The 24,689-nt window shown below is 45.1% G+C and overlaps 1 protein-coding gene across 1 annotated transcript in view; it reads left to right on the forward strand.

Moving 5' to 3' along the window:
• The first annotated feature begins 1,180 nt into the window (after positions 1-1,180).
• The window catches only part of SPATA7 (spermatogenesis associated 7), a 29,509-nt gene continuing 6,000 nt past the window's right edge, over positions 1,181-24,689 (forward strand). The window contains exons 1-6 of the mRNA XM_056546737.1: positions 1,181-1,594; positions 2,772-2,895; positions 4,504-4,578; positions 6,747-6,839; positions 18,132-18,179; positions 22,007-22,131. Coding sequence (XP_056402712.1) covers positions 1,181-1,594; positions 2,772-2,895; positions 4,504-4,578; positions 6,747-6,839; positions 18,132-18,179; positions 22,007-22,131 — 879 coding nt within the window. The remainder of the gene's footprint in view (positions 1,595-2,771; positions 2,896-4,503; positions 4,579-6,746; positions 6,840-18,131; positions 18,180-22,006; positions 22,132-24,689) is intronic.

Raw genomic sequence — 24,689 nt, forward strand, 5'->3', positions numbered from 1 at the left:
CACCTATACATCAGGTCATCACCCTGTCCGGCCCATCACACCTATACATCAGGTCATCACTCTGTCCGGCCCATCACACCCATACATCAGGTCATCACTCTGTCCGGCCCATCACACCTATACATCAGGTCATCACCCTGTCCGGCCCATCACACCTATACATCAGGTCATCACTCTGTCCGGCCCATCACACCTATACATCAGGTCATCACTCTGTCCGGCCCATCACACCTATACATCAGGTCATCACCCTGTCCGGCCCATCACGCCTATACATCAGGTCATCACCCTGTCCGGCCCATCACGCCTATACATCAGGTCATCACCCTGTCCGGCCCATCACGCCTATACATCAGGTCATCACTCTGTCCGGCCCATCACACCTATACATCGGGTCATCACTCTGTCCGGCCCATCACACCTATACATCAGGTCATCACTCTGTCCGGCCCATCACACCTATACATCGGGTCATCACTCTGTCCGGCCCATCACACCTATACATGGGGTCATCACCCTGTCCGGCCCATCACACCTATACATCAGGTCATCACCCTGTCCGGCCCATCACGCCTATACATCAGGTCATCACCCTGTCCGGCCCATCACACCTATACATCGGGTCATCACTCTGTCCGGCCCATCACACCTATACATGGGGTCATCACCCTGTTCGGCCCATCACCCCATCACCCTATCCAGATTAGAGGTGGCCAAAAGAATACATAAGCCTCCATGTATCCCTACCGTATCTCATCGTGTATCTAGACTAAAGGTCTCCAACAGGGTCCTAGGGCCTCCATGTATCCCAACTGTATCTCATCTTGTATCCAGGCTAGATATGGAGAGGAGCAGTTGCCCAAAGCGACCAATCAGATTGCAGCTTTTATCTATAAGGACAAGAGATCTGATTGGTCGCTGGGGTTATTCTGCATAAGGTCTCATACGTTTCCCATAAAGTTTTTATTAACCCTTTCCACCTCTCAGTCAGATATTTATTTCCTCGGTCCCGGGCTCCCCCGCAGTCAGGACTGGGTGTTCGGGCTCTGTGTCCCGGTTTCCTGTTCTCTGCTCCGGGTGACAGGAAGTGCCGCCCCCGCCCGGACATCACATCCCGTATCCAGGAGACGCCGGAGCCGATCACACATGTCACCCGGACACCGAGCGGAGGAGCCCCGGCATGAGCCCGACTACACCCGAGCGGGTGAGAACGACTACACCGGACACCGAGCGGGTGAGAGCGACTACACCGGGGCCCGAGCGGGTGAGACCGACTACACCGGGGCCCGAGCGGGTGAGACCGACTATACCGGACACCGAGCGGGTGAGAACGACTATACCGGGGCCCGAGCGGGTGAGAACGACTACATCGGGGCCCGAGCGGGTGAGACCGACTACACCGGGGCCCGAGCGGGTGAGAACGACTACACCGGGGCCCGAGCGGGTGAGAACGACTACACCGGGGCCCGAGCGGGTGAGAACGACTACACCGGGGCCCGAGCGGGTGAGAACGACTACACCGGGGCCCGAGCGGGTGAGACCGACTATACCGGGGCCCGAGCGGGTGAGAACGACTATACCGGACACCGAGCGGGTGAGACCTGACTACACCGGACACTGAGCGGGTGAGACCGACTATACCGGGGCCCGAGCGGGTGAGAACGACTACACCGGGGCCCGAGCGGGTGAGACCGACTACACCGGACACCGAGCGGGTGAGACCGACTATACCGGGGCCCGAGCGGGTGAGAACGACTATACCGGACACCGAGCGGGTGAGACCGACTATACCGGACACCGAGCGGGTGAGACCGACTACACCGGGGCCCGAGCGGGTGAGAGCGACTATACAGGGGGCCGAGCGGGTGAGAGCGACTATACCGGGGCCCGAGCGGGTGAGAACGACTACACCGGGGCCCGAGCGGGTGAGAACGACTACACCGGGGCCCGAGCGGGTGAGACCGACTATACCGGGGCCCGAGCGGGTGAGACCGACTACACCGGGGCCCGAGCGGGTGAGAGCGACTACACCGGGGCCCGAGCGGGTGAGAACGACTATACCGGACACAGAGCGGGTGAGACCTGACTACACCGGACACCGAGCGGGTGAGAACGACTACACCGGGGCCCGAGCGGGTGAGAGCGACTACACCGGGGCCCGAGCGGGTGAGAGCGACTATACCGGGGCCCGAGCGGGTGAGACCTGACTACACCGGGGCCCGAGCGGGTGAGAACGACTACACCGGACACCGAGCGGGTGAGAACGACTATACCGGGGCCCGAGCGGGTGAGAACGACTACACCGGGGCCCGAGCGGGTGAGAACGACTACATCGGGGCCCGAGCGGGTGAGACCTGACTACACCGGGACCCGAGCGGGTGAGACCTGACTACACCGGACACCGAGCGGGTGAGAACGACTACACCGGACACCGAGCGGGTGAGAACGACTACACCGGGGCCCGAGCGGGTGAGACCTGACTATACCAGACACCGAGCGGGTGAGACCTGACTACACCGGGGCCCGAGCGGGTGAGAACGACTACACCGGGGCCCGAGCGGGTGAGACCTGACTACACCGGGGCCCGAGCGGGTGAGAACGACTACACCGGACACCGAGCGGGTGAGAACGACTATACCGGGGCCCGAGCGGGTGAGAACGACTACACCGGGGCCCGAGCGGGTGAGAACGACTACACCGGGGCCCGAGCGGGTGAGACCTGACTACACCGGGGCCCGAGCGGGTGAGACCTGACTACACCGGGACCCGAGCGGGTGAGACCTGACTACACCGGACACCGAGCGGGTGAGAACGACTACACCGGACACCGAGCGGGTGAGAACGACTACACCGGGGCCCGAGCGGGTGAGAACGACTACACCGGGGCCCGAGCGGGTGAGACCTGACTACACCGGGGCCCGAGCGGGTGAGACCTGACTACACCGGGGCCCGAGCGGGTGAGACCTGACTACACCGGGGGCCCGAGCGGGTGAGAGCGACTATACAGGGGCCCGAGCGGGTGAGAGCGACTATACCGGACGCCGAGCGGGTGAGACCTGACTACACCGGGGCCCGAGCGGGTGAGACCTGACTACACCGGGGCCCGAGCGGGTGAGACCTGACTACACCGGACACCGAGCGGGTGAGACCTGACTACACCGGACACCGAGCGGGTGAGACCTGACTACACCGGGGGCCCGAGCGGGTGAGAGCGACTATACAGGGGCCCGAGCGGGTGAGAGCGACTATACCGGACGCCGAGCGGGTGAGACCTGACTACACCGGGGCCCGAGCGGGTGAGACCTGACTACACCGGGGCCCGAGCGGGTGAGACCTGACTACACCGGACACCGAGCGGGTGAGACCTGACTACACCGGGGCCCGAGCGGGTGAGACCTGACTATACCGGACACCGGGCGGGTGAGACCTGACTACACCGGACACCGAGCGGGTGAGACCTGACTACACCGGACACCGGGCGGGTGAGACCTGACTACACCGGACACCGGGCGGGTGAGACCTGACTACACCGGACACCGGGCGGGTGAGAACTGACTACACCGGACACCGGGCGGGTGAGACCTTCAGCTTCAGATGATGTCACACCTGCAGGGGAACGCCCCTTCCCCGTCTGTGAATCTGACTGAGCAGAAAATACAGAACAATATCAAGGTAGAAAACTAACAAATAATAACAATAAAGGCCGGGGGGGGGGGGGGGGTGGTTTATCATGATGGGGGCCGTGACCTGGGGGGATTATAACATTTATCAGGATCATGACAGGTAATCATTAAATGACAGTATTTCGCCCTGTGTGAATGAAGTCAAAGGGCGGCACAAACAATCCGGCCATCCAAAAACTGTCTATGGCAGTGTCTCCCACCTATTGTGCCTCCAGCTGTTGCCAAACTACAACACTACAACTCCCAGCATGTCCAGACAGCCAACGGCTACAGCTGGAGGACCGCATTTTGGGAAACACCGGCCTATAGCGACCAATCGCAGCTCAGCTTTCATGTCCTGCATTGCTCTGGTGAACGCTGAGCTGTGATTGGTCGCTGAGGTCTGATGCAGAGTACAGGGCGCTGTACGTGTCACAATGTGTCCTCCTGTGATGTCACACTGTAACGCATCCTCAGTCCTGTGGACACTCAGCTGCACAGTCATCTCCGCTGTCAGGTCAGGCGCAATGTTTTACTTTCTGAGCCTTTTTCTTACGGTTTATACCATATATCAGTGGTCTCCAAACTGTGGACCTCCAGCATGCTAGGAGTTGTAGTTTCGCAACAGCTGGAGACACACAGGTTGGACGGTATTGCTCTAAAGCGGGGGTCTCCAAACTCTGACCCTCCAGCTATTGCAAAACTACAACTCCCAGCATGCCCGGACAGCCAACGGCTGTCCGGGCATGCTGGGAGTTGTAGTCTTGCAACAGCTGGAGGCACATTGGTTTTAATAACACTGATATCCAGCTTTATATATATGACTGTTTTATGGTTGCAGGGTCCCGGGCTCCATCCATCCCCCGGTGCGGAGTATCCAGTCCATTCAGAGGACACCTCAGTACAAAGAGTAACGGTAAGAATTTATGGCGCGGTCCATTCGCATACGTATGGAATGGCGGTCTCCCTGCACCCGAATCCTGAACTCATCACCTGTATGTCCCGTCTACGGAGAAAGGGCAAAATATTAGGCCCCATTCACACTATAAAGTTGTTCCGTTATAAACGTCTGTTAGAAAAGCCTTAAAAAACGGATGTTAAACGGCCGTTACAAAATCCCATTAAAGTCTATGGGACTTTTTGATTATCCGTTACGTCCCGTTATAGCCGGTCATGAAGAACGGACGTGATTTGTGTCAGAATTATTCAAATATAATGTTAATGGTCCCGCACGGCGTAAAAAAAATGGTCACATCATATCCCTGAAAAAAATGTAATGAAAAGTGATGAAAAGGTCACATGTACATAACAATGGTACCAATAAAACCTACCGATCACTGTCATTATACAAACTGCTACAAAGTTAGATTTTTATTTTTTTAGCAGTTACAATAATAGTAAAACGCAAACATGGAGATCATTGTAGTCGTATGGACCCACAGAATAAAGAGAATCTGGCGGTTTCACTGTAATTATAGAATTTTTAGTTTTTCCAATTTTCAGCACAGATAATATGGTACTTAAAAATCTAGGAGGAATAAACAAAAATACAAAAATAAAATAGTCAGTGTCCTCAAGGGGTTAAAGGGGTTATCCAGGAAAAAAAACTTTATTTTACATATCAACTGGCTCCAGAAAATTAAACAGATTTGTAAATTACTTTTATTAAAAAAAAATCTTAATCCTTTCAGTACTCATGTGCTGCTGAAGTTGAGTTCTTCTTTTCTGTCTAAGTGCTCTCTGATGATACATGTCTCCAGAACTGTCCAGAGTAGAAGCAAATCCCCACAGCAAACCTCTTCTACTCTGTGCAGTTCCCGAGACAAGCAGAGGTGTCAGCAGAGAGCCCTGTTGTCAGAGAGAAAACAACAACTCAACTTCAGCAGCTGATACTTACTGAAAGGATTAAGATTTTTTTAATACGAGTCATTTACAAATCTGTTTAACTTTCTGGAGCCAGTTTAGATATATATAATTTCTTGGAATACCCCTTTCATGTACACAGAAGCTTCTGTTTTTGGCCTTGAATACTTTTTTTTTCTTTGCATAAAACACATGAATGGAAATAAAACGCAGTGTGAACCCGGCCTTATTCTATGTCTGTCTTATATCTGCATTGTTTGTTTTAATATAATTATATATATATATATATATATATATATATATATATATATATATATATATATATATATATAATTATTTTTTTTTGGTTCTGTCTCTTTTTATGTTTTGATTTTCTTTCCTGTTATATTTGATTTTGCTTCATTGCACGGATACTGTCACCTCCTCCTGTATTCTATCACTATATATATATATATATTTTTTATTTATATACCGTATAAGCCGAGTTTTTCAGCATGATTTTTCGTGCTGAAATGCCCCCAGCGGCTTATACTCGAGTGAACAGAAAAACGCTTCTGTCTTAGCTGTGAGGGGATGGTCCGGGCCTTCCATCTTCGGCCATCTATGCTGCAGGGACCGTCCGATGGGGAGGGTTAGTCGTTCCGGGCTGTCCATCTTCACCGGGAAGGCCCCGAACTAGTGACTCTGCATTGACTCCACCGTGCAGGGATGTTCATGCGCAGGGATGTCACGGACGTCTGCTGAGCACCGACGTCCCTGCGTGTTGTTGTCATCGCAACGTCACTAGTCCGTGGCTGGCCCGGAGCGGGGAAGAGGGCCTTCCCGGTGAAAATGAACAGCCCGGAACGACTAACCCTCCCCATCGGACGGTCCCTGCAGCATAGATGGCCGAAGATGGAAGGCCCGGACCAGCTCACCCTTCCTTCCCACCAAGAAAGCAACAACTGGGGAGGTGAGTAGAAAACAAAAGGGGGTCTGGATGATGACGAAGGGATTGACAGGCGGTGATGATGAAGGGGGGGGGTGATGACGGGGGTGTTAATCACGGGGGTCTGGATGATGACATGGGGGGGGGGGTGATGTATTTCCCACCCTAGGCTTATAGTCGAGTCAATAACTTTTCCTATGTTTTTGGGGTTGAAATTTGGGGCCTCGGCTTATATTCAGAACGGCTAATACTCGAGTATATACGGTATATCTCTCTTTTCCTTCTGGTTTCAGCTTTCTGCATCGGCCACAGCAGCCGGCTGAGCGACCAGTACCGGATCCGGGACAACATGCTGATCCACTACAATAAAATCCTCTCGGCTAAAGGTACGGCGCCGGGCAGGATGATGGCGAGCAGCCAGCGTCTCCTTGTTCTGAAGCAGATTACTGTCACAGCGGTGGGGGGGGGGGGGGATCGTATAACACGGGCGCGTCACATGGAGCTGCTCTCACTCATTGTCCCTGATGGCCCTGGGTCCGGGGGGGATTCCGCGCTCGCTCTTTGTGTTTTCTGCCGCCACTTTTACGAATCCAATTTTTTTCCTTTATAGCTCCTGATGGGATTGTGGGTTTTATACTCAGGGGAGAGTTTCCAGGTTTTATAGTCTCGTTGCTCATAGTGGGCGCTGAGGGTGTGTCCTTTATAGGGAACCTGTTATATATCATGGGGGAGCAGTGTTTACCAACCAGGGTGCCTCCAGCTGTTGAAACACTACAACTCCCAGCATGCCCGGACAGCCGTTGTAATATATAGAGATTATATCAGTACTGGAGTGTTATAAGAGGAGCGGCTGATATCACATATGATGTAATATATAGAGGTTATATCAGTACTGGAGCGTTATAAGAGGAGCGGCTGATATCACATATGATGTAATATATAGAGGTTATATCAGAACTGGAGCGTTATAAGAGGAGCGGCTGATATCAGTCACATATGATGTAATATATAGAGATTATATCAGTACTGGAGCGTTATAAGAGGAGCGGCTGATATCACATATGGTGTAATATATAGAGATTATATCAGTACTGGAGCGTTATAAGAGGAGCGGCTGATATCAGGCACATATGATGTAATATATAGAGATTATATCAGTACTGGAGCGTTATAAGAGGAGCGGCTGATATCATCACATATGATGTAATATATAGAGGTTGTATCAGTACTGGAGCGTTATAAGAGGAGCGGCTGATATGTCACATATGATGTAATATATAGAGATTATATCAGTACTGGAGCGTTATAAGAGGAGCGGCTGATATCAGTCACATATGATGTAACATATAGAGGTTATATCAGTACTGGAGCGTTATAAGAGGAGCGGCTGATATCATCACATATGATGTAATATATAGAGGTTATATCAGTACTGGAGTGTTATAAGAGGAGCGGCTGATATCATCACATATGATGTAATATATAGAGGTTATATCAGTACTGGAGCGTTATAAGAGGAGCGGCTGATATCATCACATATGATGTAATATCTAGAGGTTATATCAGTACTGGAGCGTTATAAGAGGAGCGGCTGATATCACATATGAGGTAATATATAGAGATTATATCAGTACTGGAGCGTTATAAGAGGAGCGGCTGATATCACATATGATGTAATATATAGAGATTATATCAGTACTGGAGCGTTATAAGAGGAGCGGCTGATATCATCACATATGATGTAATATATAGAGATTATATCAGTACTGGAGCGTTATAAGAGGAGCGGCTGATATCATCACATATGATGTTATATATAGAGGTTATATCAGTACTGGAGCGTTATAAGAGGAGCGGCTGATATCACATATGATGTAATATATAGAGGTTATATCAGTACTGGAGCGTTATAAGAGGAGCGGCTGATATCATCACATATGATGTAATATATAGAGATTATATCAGTACTGGAGCGTTATAAGAGGAGCGGCTGATATCACATATGATGTAATATATAGAGATTATATCAGTACTGGAGTGTTATAAGAGGAGAGACTGATATCATCACATATGATGTAATATATAGAGGTTATATCAGTACTGGAGCGTTATAAGAGGAGCGGCTGATATCATCACATATGATGTAATATATAGAGGTTATATCAGTACTGGAGCGTTATAAGAGGAGCGGCTGATATCAGTCACATATGATGTAATATATAGAGATTATATCAGTACTGGAGCGTTATAAGAGGAGCGGCTGATATCACATATGATGTAATATATAGAGATTATATCAGTACTGGAGCGTTATAAGAGGAGCGGCTGATATCATCACATATGATGTAATATATAGAGATTATATCAGTACTGGAGTGTTATAAGAGGAGCGGCTGATATCATCACATATGATGTAATATATAGAGATTATATCAGTACTGGAGCGTTATAAGAGGAGCGGCTGATATCACATATGATGTAATATATAGAGGTTATATCAGTACTGGAGCGTTATAAGAGGAGCGGATGATATCAGTCACATATGATGTAATATATAGAGGTTATATCAGTACTGGAGCGTTATAAGAGGAGCGGCTGATATCATCACATATGATGTAATATATAGAGATATCAGTACTGGAGCGTTATAAGAGGAGCGGCTGATATCATCACATATGATGTAATATATAGAGATTATATCAGTACTGGAGCGTTATAAGATGATGATATCAGTCACATATGATGTAATATATAGAGATTATGTCAGTACTGGAGCGTTATAAGAGGAGCGGCTGATATCATCACATATGATGTAATATATAGAGATTATATCAGTACTGGAGCGTTATAAGAGGAGCGGCTGATATCAGTTACATATGATGTAATATATAGAGGTTATATCAGTACTGGAGCGTTATAAGAGGAGCGGCTGATATCACATATGATGTAATATATAGAGATTATATCAGTACTGGAGTGTTATAAGAGGAGCGGCTGATATCATCACATATGATGTAATATATAGAGATTATATCAGTACTGGAGCGTTATAAGAGGAGCGGCTGATATCATCACATATGATGTAATATATAGAGGTTATATCAGTACTGGAGCGTTATAAGAGGAGCGGCTGATATCATCACATATGATGTAATATATAGAGGTTATATCAGTACTGGAGCGTTATAAGAGGAGCGGCTGATATCAGTCACATATGATGTAATATATAGAGGTTATATCAGTACTGGAGCGTTATAAGAGGAGCGGCTGATATCATCACATATGATGTAATATATAGAGGTTATATCAGTACTGGAGCGTTATAAGAGGAGCGGCTGATATCAGTCACATATGATGTAATATATAGAGGTTATATCAGTACTGGAGCGTTATAAGAGGAGCGGCTGATATCATCACATATGATGTAATATATAGAGATTATATCAGTACTGGAGTGTTATAAGAGGAGCGGCTGATATCACATATGATGTAATATATAGAGATTATATCAGTACTGGAGCGTTATAAGAGGAGCGGCTGATATCAGTCACATATGATGTAATATATAGAGATTATATCAGTACTGGAGCGTTCTAAGAGGAGCGGCTGATATCACATATGATGTAATATATAGAGGTTATATCAGTACTGAAGCGTTATAAGAGGAGCGGCTGATATCATCACATATGATGTAATATATAGAGGTTATATCAGTACTGAAGCGTTATAAGAGGAGCGGCTGATATCATCACATATGATGTAATATATAGAGGTTATATCAGTACTGAAGCGTTATAAGAGGAGCGGCTGATATCATCACATATGATGTAATATATAGAGGTTATATCAGTACTGGAGCGTTATAAGAGGAGCGGCTGATATCATCACATATGATGTAATATATAGAGATTATATCAGTACTGGAGCGTTATATGAGGAGTGGCTGATATCATCACATATGATGTAATATATAGAGATTATATCAGTACTGGAGCGTTATAAGAGGAGCGGCTGATATCACATATGATGTAATATATAGAGGTTATATCAGTACTGGAGCGTTATAAGAGGAGCGGCTGATATCACATATGATGTAATATATAGAGATTATATCAGTACTGGAGCGTTATAAGAGGAGCGGCTGATATCATCACATATGATGTAATATATAGAGATTATATCAGTACTGGAGCGTTATAAGAGGAGCGGCTGATATCATCACATATGATGTAATATATAGAGGATATATCAGTACTGGAGCGTTATAAGAGGAGCGGCTGATATCATCACATATGATGTAATATATAGAGATTATATCAGTACTGGAGCGTTATAAGAGGAGCGGCTGATATCATCACATATGATGTAATATATAGAGATTATATCAGTACTGGAGTGTTATAAGAGGAGCGGCTGATATCACATATGATGTAATATATAGAGATTATATCAGTACTGGAGCGTTATAAGAGGAGAGACTGATATCATCACAGATGATGTAATATATAGAGGTTATATCAGTACTGGAGCGTTATAAGAGGAGCGGCTGATATCATCACATATGATGTAATATATAGAGATTATATCAGTACTGGAGCGTTATAAGAGGAGCGGCTGATATCATCACATATGATGTAATATATAGAGATTATATCAATACTGGAGCGTTCTAAGAGGAGAGACTGATATCATCACAGATGATGTAATATATAGAGATTATATCAATACTGGAGCGTTCTAAGAGGAGAGACTGATATCATCACATATGATGTAATATATAGAGGTTATATCAGTACTGGAGCGTTATAAGAGGAGCGGCTGATATCACATATGATGTAATATATAGAGATTATATCAGTACTGGAGCGTTATAAGAGGAGCGGCTGATATCAGTCACATATGATGTAATATATAGAGGTTATATCAGTACTGGAGCGTTATAAGAGGAGCGGCTGATATCATCACATATGATGTAATATATAGAGGTTATATCAGTACTGGAGCGTTATAAGAGGAGCGGCTGATATCATCACATATGATGTAATATCTAGAGGTTATATCAGTACTGGAGCGTTATAAGAGGAGCGGCTGATATCACATATGAGGTAATATATAGAGATTATATCAGTACTGGAGCGTTATAAGAGGAGCGGCTGATATCACATATGATGTAATATATAGAGGTTATATCAGTACTGGAGCGTTATAAGAGGAGCGGCTGATATCACATATGATGTAATATATAGAGGTTATATCAGTACTGGAGCGTTATAAGAGGAGCGGCTGATATCATCACATATGATGTAATATATAGAGATTATATCAGTACTGGAGCGTTATAAGAGGAGCGGCTGATATCATCACATATGATGTAATATATAGAGGTTATATCAGTACTGGAGCGTTATAAGAGGAGCGGCTGATATCATCACATATGATGTAATATATAGAGGTTATATCAGTACTGGAGCGTTATAAGAGGAGCGGCTGATATCATCACATATGATGTAATATATAGAGATTATATCAGTACTGGAGCGTTATAAGAGGAGCGGCTGATATCAGTCACATATGATGTAATATATAGAGATTATATCAGTACTGGAGCGTTATAAGAGGAGCGGCTGATATCATCACATATGATGTAATATATAGAGGTTATATCAGTACTGGAGCGTTATAAGAGGAGCGGCTGATATCATCACATATGATGTAATATATAGAGGTTATATCAGTACTGGAGCGTTATAAGAGGAGCGGCTGATATCACATATGATGTAATATATAGAGATTATATCAGTACTGGAGCGTTATAAGAGGAGCGGCTGATATCATCACATATGATGTAATATATAGAGGTTATATCAGTACTGGAGCGTTATAAGAGGAGCGGCTGATATCACATATGATGTAATATATAGAGATTATATCAGTACTGGAGCGTTATAAGATGATGATATCAGTCACATATGATGTAATATATAGAGATATCAGTACTGGAGCGTTATAAGAGGAGCGGCTGATATCATCACATATGATGTAATATATAGAGATTATATCAGTACTGGAGCGTTATAAGATGATGATATCAGTCACATATGATGTAATATATAGAGATTATATCAGTACTGGAGCGTTATAAGAGGAGCGGCTGATATCATCACATATGATGTAATATATAGAGATTATATCAGTACTGGAGCGTTATAAGAGGAGCGGCTGATATCAGTTACATATGATGTAATATATAGAGGTTATATCAGTACTGGAGCGTTATAAGAGGAGCGGCTGATATCACATATGATGTAATATATAGAGATTATATCAGTACTGGAGTGTTATAAGAGGAGCGGCTGATATCATCACATATGATGTAATATATAGAGGTTATATCAGTACTGGAGCGTTATAAGAGGAGCGGCTGATATCATCACATATGATGTAATATATAGAGGTTATATCAGTACTGGAGCGTTATAAGAGGAGCGGCTGATATCAGTCACATATGATGTAATATATAGAGGTTATATCAGTACTGGAGCGTTATAAGAGGAGCGGCTGATATCAGTCACATATGATGTAATATATAGAGGTTATATCAGTACTGGAGCGTTATAAGAGGAGCGGCTGATATCATCACATATGATGTAATATATAGAGGTTATATCAGTACTGGAGCGTTATAAGAGGAGCGGCTGATATCAGTCACATATGATGTAATATATAGAGGTTATATCAGTACTGGAGCGTTATAAGAGGAGCGGCTGATATCATCACATATGATGTAATATATAGAGATTATATCAGTACTGGAGCGTTATAAGAGGAGCGGCTGATATCATCACATATGATGTAATATATAGAGGTTATATCAGTACTGGAGCGTTATAAGAGGAGCGGCTGATATCAGTCACATATGATGTAATATATAGAGGTTATATCAGTACTGGAGCGTTATAAGAGGAGCGGCTGATATCAGTCACATATGATGTAATATATAGAGGTTATATCAGTACTGGAGCGTTATAAGAGGAGCGGCTGATATCATCACATATGATGTAATATATAGAGGTTATATCAGTACTGGAGCGTTATAAGAGGAGCGGCTGATATCAGTCACATATGATGTAATATATAGAGGTTATATCAGTACTGGAGCGTTATAAGAGGAGCGGCTGATATCATCACATATGATGTAATATATAGAGATTATATCAGTACTGGAGTGTTATAAGAGGAGCGGCTGATATCACATATGATGTAATATATAGAGATTATATCAGTACTGGAGCGTTATAAGAGGAGCGGCTGATATCAGTCACATATGATGTAATATATAGAGATTATATCAGTACTGGAGCGTTATAAGAGGAGCGGCTGATATCACATATGATGTAATATATAGAGGTTATATCAGTACTGGAGCGTTCTAAGAGGAGCGGCTGATATCAGTCACATATGATGTAATATATAGAGGTTATATCAGTACTGGAGCGTTATAAGAGGAGCGGCTGATATCATCACATATGATGTAATATATAGAGGTTATATCAGTACTGGAGCGTTATAAGAGGAGCGGCTGATATCATCACATATGATGTAATATATAGAGATTATATCAGTACTGGAGCGTTATAAGAGGAGCGGCTGATATCATCACATATGATGTAATATATAGAGGTTATATCAGTACTGGAGCGTTATAAGAGGAGCGGCTGATATCATCACATATGATGTAATATATAGAGGTTATATCAGTACTGAAGCGTTATAAGAGGAGCGGCTGATATCATCACATATGATGTAATATATAGAGGTTATATCAGTACTGAAGCGTTATAAGAGGAGCGGCTGATATCATCACATATGATGTAATATATAGAGGTTATATCAGTACTGGAGCGTTATATGAGGAGTGGCTGATATCATCACATATGATGTAATATATAGAGGTTATATCAGTACTGGAGCGTTATAAGAGGAGCGGCTGATATCACATATGATGTAATATATAGAGATTATATCAGTACTGGAGCGTTATAAGAGGAGCGGCTGATATCATCACATATGATGTAATATATAGAGATTATATCAATACTGGAGCGTTCTAAGAGGAGAGACTGATATCATCACATATGATGTAATATATAGAGATTATATCAGTACTGGAGCGTTATAAGAGGAGCGGCTGATATCACATATGATGTAATATATAGAGATTATATCAGTACTGGAGCGTTATAAGAGGAGCGGCTGATATCAGTCACATATGATGTAATATATAGAGGTTATATCAGTACTGGAGTGTTATAAGAGGAGCGGCTGATATCACATATGATGTAATATATAGAGGTTATATCAGTACTGGAGCGTTATAAGAGGAGCGGCTGATATCATCACATATGATGTAATATATAGAGGTTATATCAGTACTGGAGTGTTATAAGAGGAGCGGCTGATATCACATATGATGTAATATATAGAGGTTATATCAGTACTGGAGTGTTATAAGAGGAGCGGCTGATATCACATATGATGTAATATATAGAGGTTATATCAGTACTGGAGCGTTATAAGAGGAGCGGCTGATATCATCACATATGATGTAATATATAGAGATTATATCAGTACTGGAGCGTTATAAGAGGAGCGGCTGATATCACATATGATGTAATATATAGAGGTTATATCAGTACTGGAGTGTTATAAGAGGAGCGGCTGATATCACATATGATGTAATATATAGAGGTTATATCAGTACTGGAGCGTTATAAGAGGCGCGGCTGATATCATCACATATGATGTAATATATAGAGATTATATCAGTACTGGAGCGTTATAAGAGGAGCGGCTGATATCAGTCACATATGATGTAATATATAGAGATTATATCAGTACTGGAGCGTTATAAGAGGAGCGGCTGATATCATCACATATGATGTAATATATAGAGGTTATATCAGTACTGGAGCGTTATAAGAGGAGCGGCTGATATCATCACATATGATGTAATATATAGAGGTTATATCAGTACTGGAGCGTTATAAGAGGAGCGGCTGATATCACATATGATGTAATATATAGAGGTTATATCGGTACTGGAGCGTTATAAGAGGAGTGGCTGATATCACATATGATGTAATATATAGAGGTTATATCAGTACTGGAGCGTTATAAGAGGAGCGGCTGATATCATCACATATGATGTAATATATAGAGATTATATCAGTACTGGAGCGTTATAAGAGGAGCGGCTGATATCATCACATATGATGTAATATATAGAGATTATATCAGTACTGGAGCGTTATAAGAGGAGCGGCTGATATCACATATGATGTAATATATAGAGGTTATATCAGTACTGGAGTGTTATAAGAGGAGCGGCTGATATCACATATGATGTAATATATAGAGGTTATATCAGTACTGGAGCGTTATAAGAGGAGAGACTGATATCATCACATATGATGTAATATATAGAGGTTATATCAGTACTGGAGCGTTATAAGAGGAGCGGCTGATATCATCACATATGATGTAATATATAGAGATTATATCAGTACTGGAGCGTTATAAGAGGAGCGGCTGATATCATCACATATGATGTAATATATAGAGATTATATCAGTACTGGAGCGTTATAAGAGGAGCGGCTGATATCAGTCACATATGATGTAATATATAGAGATTATATCAGTACTGGAGCGTTATAAGAGGAGCGGCTGATATCACATATGATGTAATATATAGAGGTTATATTAGTACTGGAGCGTTATAAGAGGAGCGGCTGATATCATCACATATGATGTAATATATAGAGATTATATCAGTACTGGAGCGTTATAAGAGGAGCGGCTGATATCATCACATATGATGTAATATATAGAGGTTATATCAGTACTGGAGCGTTATAAGAGGAGCGGCTGATATCACATATGATGTAATATATAGAGATTATATCAGTACTGGAGCGTTATAAGAGGAGCAGCTGATATCATCACATATGATGTAATATATAGAGATTATATCAGTACTGGAGCGTTATAAGAGGAGCGGCTGATATCATCACATATGATGTAATATATAGAGATTATATCAGTACTGGAGCGTTATAAGAGGAGCGGCTGATATCATCACATATGATGTAATATATAGAGGTTATATCAGTACTGGAGCGTTATAAGAGGAGCGGCTGATATCAGTCACATATGATGTAATATATAGAGGTTATATCAGTACTGGAGTGTTATAAGAGGAGCGGCTGATATCATCACATATGATGTAATATATAGAGATTATATCAGTACTGGAGCGTTATAAGAGGAGCGGCTGATATCATCACATATGATGTAATATATAGAGGTTATATCAGTACTGGAGCGTTATAAGAGGAGCGGCTGATATCATCACATATGATGTAATATATAGAGATTATATCAGTACTGGAGCGTTATAAGAGGAGCGGCTGATATCATCACATATGATGTAATATATAGAGATTATATCAGTACTGGAGCGTTATAAGAGGAGCGGCTGATATCATCACATATGATGTAATATATAGAGGTTATATCAGTACTGGAGCGTTATAAGAGGAGCGGCTGATATCATCACATATGATGTAATATATAGAGGTTATATCAGTACTGGAGCGTTATAAGAGGAGCGGATGATATCATCACATATGATGTAATATATAGAGGTTATATCAGTACTGGAGCGTTATAAGAGGAGCGGCTGATATCAGTCACATATGATGTAATATATAGAGATTATATCAGTACTGGAGTGTTATAAGAGGAGCGGCTGATATCATCACATATGATGTAATATATAGAGATTATATCAGTACTGGAGCGTTATAAGAGGAGCGGCTGATATCATCACATATGATGTAATATATAGAGGTTATATCAGTACTGGAGCGTTATAAGAGGAGCGGCTGATATCATCACATATGATGTAATATATAGAGATTATATCAGTACTGGAGCGTTATAAGAGGAGCGGCTGATATCATCACATATGATGTAATATATAGAGATTATATCAGTACTGGAGCGTTATAAGAGGAGCGGCTGATATCATCACATATGATGTAATATATAGAGGTTATATCAGTACTGGAGCGTTATAAGAGGAGCGGCTGATATCATCACATATGATGTAATATATAGAGGTTATATCAGTACTGGAGCGTTATAAGAGGAGCGGATGATATCATCACATATGATGTAATATATAGAGATTATATCAGTACTGGAGCGTTATAAGAGGAGCGGCTGATATCATCACATATGATGTAATATATAGGGGTTATATCAGTACTGGAGCGTTATAAGAGGAGCGGCTGATATCACATATGATGTAATATATAGAGGTTATATCAGTACTGGAGCGTTATAAGAGGAGCGACTGATATCAGTCACATATGATGTAATATATAGAGATTATATCAGTACTGGAGCGTTATAAGATGATGATATCAGTCACATATGATGTAATATATAGAGGTTATATCAGTACTGGAGCGTTATAAGAGGAGCGGCTGATATCAGTCACATATGATGTAATATATAGAGGTTATATCAGTACTGGAGCGTTATAAGATGATGATATCAGTCACATATGATGTAATAAAGGATTTTTCTGATTTTTGTGGATTTCTCTTGCAGCTGCTGTTGACTGTTCGGTCCCACGGAGTCTGACGAAGAGTATAAAGTGTAAGTGTCATATCCTCTGCCAGGGAAATGCTACAGAGCTGTGTATCTAATCCTATTTACTGCCTGCTGTATCTAAGCCTACAATGTGTGATACTGACTGCTGAGCTGTTGTATCTAATCCTATCCAGTGTGATCCTGTTTGCTCAGCTGTTGTATCTAAGCCTATAATGTGTGATACTGACTGCTTAGATACTGTATCTTATCATGTTAACCCTACGTGTGATACGATCTACTGAACTGCCGTATCTGAGTCTGTGATACAGGTTGACAAGGTGCTTATTCTCCGCCCGTGCAGCCATCTTTGTTGCTGTAATCCTAGTATAATGCTCAGTTCACCCCTCCAGGTTTGTGGCCTTTTTCCAATGTCAATATTCCCCTGTCCGCCCGCGGCTCCTCCTGGCATTGAGCTGTCGGATCTGGCTCTCTGATCGCAGCCTCAGGGCAGGTGAAATGAACGCAGCGCTGATGATCTTTTATCTTAGTTTTTGGCGCCATTTACCATGTGACCACGTATATGATCAGCCCGGGCATCTACACAGGGATCACTTCACGTCCTAGTATTAGGGCTGCACTGGTTTCCAGTCTCTTAATGTAATTAAGTAATATTCCAATTCACTGACAGCAAGCAGAGATCCTGTCAATTATAAGAAATAAAAACACAGACGGTCCTTTTATCAGAACAGTCTCATAATAAAATGGTTGCCCATAGCAACCAATCGGCAGAACCGTCGTTTCAGTAACAGCTCTGGTAATGTGAAAACCGTGTGATTGGTTACTATGGGCTGATCTGTGATTGGTTACTATGGGCTGATCTGTGATTGGTTACTATGGGCTGATATGTGATTGGTTACTATGGGCTGATCTGTGATTGGTTACTATGGGCTGATATGTGATTGGTTACTATGGCCTGATCTGTGGTTGGTTACTATGGCCTGATCTGTGATTGTGATTGGTTACTATGGGCTGATCTGTGATTGGTTACTATGGGCTGATCTGTGGTTGGTTACTATGGGCTGATCTGTGGTTGGTTACTATGGGCTGATCTGTGGTTGGTTACTATGGGCTGATCTGTGGTTGGTTACTATGGGCTGATCTGTGGTTGGTTACTATGGGCTGATCTGTGGTTGGTTACTATGGGCTGATCTGTGGTTGGTTTCTATGGCCTGATCTGTGGTTGGTTACTATGGCCTGATCTGTGATTGGTTACGATGGCCTGATATGTGATTGGTTACGATGGGCTGATCTGTGGTTGGTTACTATGGCCTGATCTGTGAATGCTGTGGGCTGATCTGTGGTTGGTTACTATGGGCTGATCTGTGGTTGGTTGCTGTGGGCTGATCTGTGAATGCTGTGGGCTGATCTGTGGTTGGTTACTATGGCCTGATCTGTGAATGCTGTGGGCTGATCTGTGGTTGGTTGCTGTGGGCTGATCTGTGGTTGGTTACTATGGCCTGATCTGTGAATTCTGTGGGCTGATCTGTGGTTGGTTGCTGTGGGCTGATCTGTGGTTGGTTGCTGTGGGCTGATCTGTGGTTGGTGGCCGTGGGCTGATCTGTGGTTGGTGGCCGTGGGCTGATCTGTGGCTGGTGGCCGTGGGCGTGGGCTGTGGCTGGTGGGCGTGGGCTGTGGCTGGTGGGCGTGGGCTGTGGCTGGTGGGCGTGGTCTGTGGCTGGTGGGCGTGGGCTGTGGCTGGTGGGCGTGGGCTGTGGCTGGTGGGCGTGGGCTGTGGTTGGTTGCCGTGGGCTGTGGCTGGTGGGCGTGGGCTGTGGTAGGTGGCTGGTGGGCGTGGGCTGTGGTAGGTGGCTGTGGCAGGTGGCCGTGGGCTGGGCTGTGGCTGGTGGCCGTGGGCTGGGCTGTGGTTGGTGGCCGTGGGCTGTGGTTGGTGGCCGTGGGCTGTGGTTGGTGGCCGTGGGCTGTGGTTGGTGGCCGTGGGCTGTGGTTGGTGGCCGTGGGCTGTGGCCGGGGGCTGTGGTTGGTTGCCGTGGCTGGTGGGCGTTGGCTGTGGTAGGTGGCTGGTGGGCGTTGGCTGTGGTAGGTGGCTGGTGGGCGTTGGCTGTGGTAGGTGGCTGTGGCTGGTGGCCGTGGGCCGTGTTTTAGTCTGTTTTGAAGCTACTGAGCTTTTTATGACTCTTTTATTAAACTTTCTGTAAGCAAAAAATGGCGTCTGTTCTGTGTTTGCGCTGATAGCGATACATTATGTAAATGCTGCCCGTGTGGGAGGGGCTGTGGGTGCTCGCGGTTCTCAGATGAGCAATGTGGCCCCCGCTCCGTATTGGTTACGATGTATACGCTGCCTCCAGGGATTGTGATGTAAATGTGTAATTATTCCCCGGGAGTATATTTTTGGCGCGCTCCTGGCCGCGCTTTATCAGCTCCCAGATAACACGCAGGTTAATCCTCGCTCACGTTTTGTTCTGCGCCTCCTCATCATTTTTCAGTGGTTTTATTGTCGTCCATTTAGCGGCGATTTTTGCTCCTTTTATCTCGTGGCGTCCTCGGCAGCGGCGCTCTCCGGATAGTTCCATGCAGTGATTGTGTTGCTAAATGGGTCTGATCTGCTCGTCGCCTCCTCGGATGTTTTCTTGGAGATGAAAGAAAATGGCGCATCATCTGATGTAAATGCTAAACCGCGCCAGGACAGTTATTAGGTGTCTGTTAACCCCCGGTGACCTGCAGCCTCCCTGTTTGTTACTTTGTTTATAGTTGCCTCATTGGAGTTCCCCAATCCATCGCTGTCCAACTGTTGCAAAACTACAACTCCCAGCGTTCCCTGACAGCTAAAGGTACAACACCTAGATAATCAGAGCTGTGCATGATGGGAGTTGTAGTTTTATAACATCTGGACAGCTCTCAGGGCATGATGGGAGTTGTAGTTTTGCAACTCCTGGACAGCCACAGGACGACCAAGAGCTGTGCGTGATAGGAGTTGTAGTTATGGAGAGTTAGGTGTTTGAAGATGTAAGGCAGTGTTTCCCAACCAGGGTGCCTCCAGCTGTTGCAAAACTACAACTCCCAGCATGCCCTGACAGCCAAAGGTACAACACCTAGATAACCACAGGATGACCTAGAGCTGTGTGCACGATGGGAGTTGTAGTTTTGCAACTCCTACACAGGAGGACCAAGAGCTGTGCTTGATGGGAGTTGTAGTTATGGAGAGCAGGATGTTGGAAACTGTAAGGCAGGGGTTCCCAACCAGAGTGCCTCCAGAAGTTGCAAAACTACAACTCCCAGCATGTCCGGACAGCCAACGGCTGTCCGGGCATGCTTGTAGTTGTAGTTTTGCAACCTCTAGAGGCACCCTGGTTGGGAACCACTGATGTATGAACATGATGGGAGTTGTAGGTCTGCAGCAGCCGGATGCCATAGGTTGGTTGTTTTTCCCCCTAGAGGTCGTCCCTGGTATTGCAGCTGTTCATTTCAGTAGCGCAGCAGTACCACATACAGCCTGCTGTCAGGGGTGGCGCTGTTTTTCTATTCATGGAATATCTGTAACAGTGTATTTCGGTTTTATATACTTGTAGCGCATTCTATTATAGCGCATTCAGGGGCCGTGTTTACGATGGGAACGATCTGGTTTATGCTCCGAGTAAACCCGTCCTGACCTGATACTTACCACAGCTGAGGGGTCGTTACAGTCATATCTAGTCTATAGTCTGTGTAGTAAGCAGCCTGGGTGCTAAATTACCAGCACTGATACATTGTAACAAACCCTCAGGGGAGACGTGTGGCCTGTAGATTCGTGGTCCTGTCTCTCCCCCTCAGACTCTTCTGTCTCATTCTTCTCCGGATTTATCGCGTTTATTGTGGTGTTTTTTTTTTTCTTGCAGACAGCGACCAACAGAGACGGGAGAAGATGAAGAAGGAGGTGACCCGGCTGGAGAGGGCGTCACATTCCGACGCTGCTTCTCGCCCTCGCTCTAGAGACAGCGCGGATTCCGCAGTACATAGGAAGGTGAGGCAGTCGCCAATATGGCGCAGGTCACATGGTTGGTTGTATCAGTCACTCAGCTTGTGGTCAGGAGGTAGAGACAGCGCAGGGGGGGAGGGACGGCACGGGGGGGGAGGGACGGCGCAGAGGGGAGGGACTGCACACGGGGACTGTACAGGAGGAAGAGACGGCCCAGGAGGGAGGGACGGCACACAGGGACTGCACAGGGGGAAGGGACGGCACAGGGGGAAGGGACTGCACAGGGGGACCATTTGTGAGGAGTCGGGATCTCGGAGACATTTGGATTTTCCCATTGTGGATGAATCTTTCCGTTTTTCCTGTTTCGCTCCTGTGCACATCAGACGGGGGCGGCAGACATCCCAGAAATGTTATGTAGAGTACAAGGGAGACATGAGGACAGGGCTCAAGACCTGCAGGAATGTGAAGGAACGGAGTTCCTGCCCTTTTTCCACAGCAGGATCACCATTCCCATTAGCAGTTCTCCAGTTCCAGCTCTTGAGTGAAAATCTTTGGTGACTTCCTGCACTTTTTTCCCAGGACTTGACCCTTGTATGAGGATTTATACAGATTAGGGATGTCCCGATAACAATACTGGATATTTGTATGAGAACTCGTGCAAATGTCCCCGATAACTAATCCGATACCTCCCAGTGGGACTCCCGTCGGCAGATGTGAAGGAGGTGCGGTAAGCCGCCGGCACTTTCGGAATGGATTAACTCCCCTCTGCTCACTCCCGAGCTACGCAGTGTCCTGAAGGTAACTGCCGGTTAGCTCAGGGATGCTGATCGGGATAATCGCGGTGTAATCGCGGTGTAATCGCGGTGTCCTGATCAGCTGAAAGGACGGCCAGAGGTCCCTTACCGCGCCGTCTAAGCGTTGCTCCTTTACTGCTGCTAACCATGGTAGGCAGGTAGGAGCGCCCATAACATGGCATATCATTGATCAGTGCAGTGTATGCAATCTACAGATTGCGTGTAATAAAATAAAAAATCGGCAAGTACTTGGTCTTAAAAATAAATAAATAAATATGGTATCGGGAGATCCCTAATACAGATCACATCCCGCTTCCCAGGATCTCCTCAGACCATTACCACCTCAATACGTTAATCACTTTACATTTTACCGTTGTCTTTGATTTGGTGAAATCTTCCGGTTCTGTTTTTGGACCTTTAAGCCCGATATAAGCCAAATAAGGGGATTGCATATATATTGACACCCTGATATAAAGCCACTAGAACACCCACATCAGTCACCATAGAATTCCAGACACCCCGGAATAGTCCTCAGTCCTCCTGGGATTTCGGGTGCGTCCGTATTTTGTGGGGGCGTTCTCGGAGCGTCTGCGCTGTACAGACCCCAAACCAACAAAACAGCTGCAACTAAATATAACCGTGTGCTGGTAATTACTGTGAGCGCGCAGGAAACAAAAGGGCGCAGCTGGCGGTCGGAGGAGCGGGCGTCGTGTTTACCCGCTGACTGTTCTGTTATTTACTTTTTTCCTCCGTTATTGAAAGGAATCCCTGCGAGTCCTGCGCTCCAAGAAAAGACGACACGGGATGAAGCGCGGTCCCGGGCGAGCGCAGTGACAGCCTGTAGATCCTCCGCTCCGGGGGGGGCCTTAATATTTAAGCTGTCAGAACCGTTCACGTTTCCATGGCAACGACTATTTCTGAAATTATCAAGTTTGTTCACTGAATTGTTACATTAAGGGAGACTCCGGGGGATCAGCGACAACTTAAATATCCACAATATTCTTAACTCTTCTTGGCTTCAGAAATTATTTTGTCACAGAACAGGATGAGATTACAAATTGTGATAAATTGCTGATTTTGCTTCTTTTTCCCAATTATAAGTTTAAAAATGACAGAACGCTGGTTGTGTTTGGATCGGGCGCCACGTTGCACGTTAACGTATCGCGTAAATCTTTTTCTGCGTAGTATTAGTTCTGTACTGTGAGGTCATCAGTGTTCCGTGACCATATAAGGAGTGCGCCAAAACCTGACAGTAATCCCGTTGTCCGGACTATTAGGCCAATGTTCCCGTCAATAAGTGATTTAGGCCACGTGTCACCCGCTCCTGCCGCGCTCTATACAAACCGTGCGCAGTGTCGGCCGCCATTATATCCAGGGCTCTTCACTGTCCTAACTAAAAGCAATTTCTGATGAAAACTTTTCACGTCAATGGCGAGGTGGACGCTGCGTTCAGAATGCGTCTGTTTCCCGATCCCCCCCCCCCCGCTCGTCCTGTTCATAATTTCGCAGAAACCTTTTCTCTGGTAATTGTGTTTTTCAAACAGATAAAGGGAAAAATAAAAAAAAAGCAGAAATCACGATCACCTGCGAGGGGACAGCACGTTCCTCTGGCGCACTAAGCAAATTGCTGCAATTTTTTACATTTGTGTTCGGCAATAAATCACTCCTCCTGCGCTATTCTAGTCATTTGCTGGAATTGGGCGATTAGCGAAGGGCAGCGGAGTCCGTGTTGCTATGTGGTTGTGGCGTTTGCCTTCTCAGCTCACAATGACGCGTCCATCCTGATATAATGTGATGGTCACCTGCGGA

Source organism: Hyla sarda, chromosome 11 (assembly GCF_029499605.1).
Source record: "Hyla sarda isolate aHylSar1 chromosome 11, aHylSar1.hap1, whole genome shotgun sequence".
Taxonomy (NCBI): Eukaryota; Metazoa; Chordata; class Amphibia; order Anura; family Hylidae; genus Hyla; species Hyla sarda.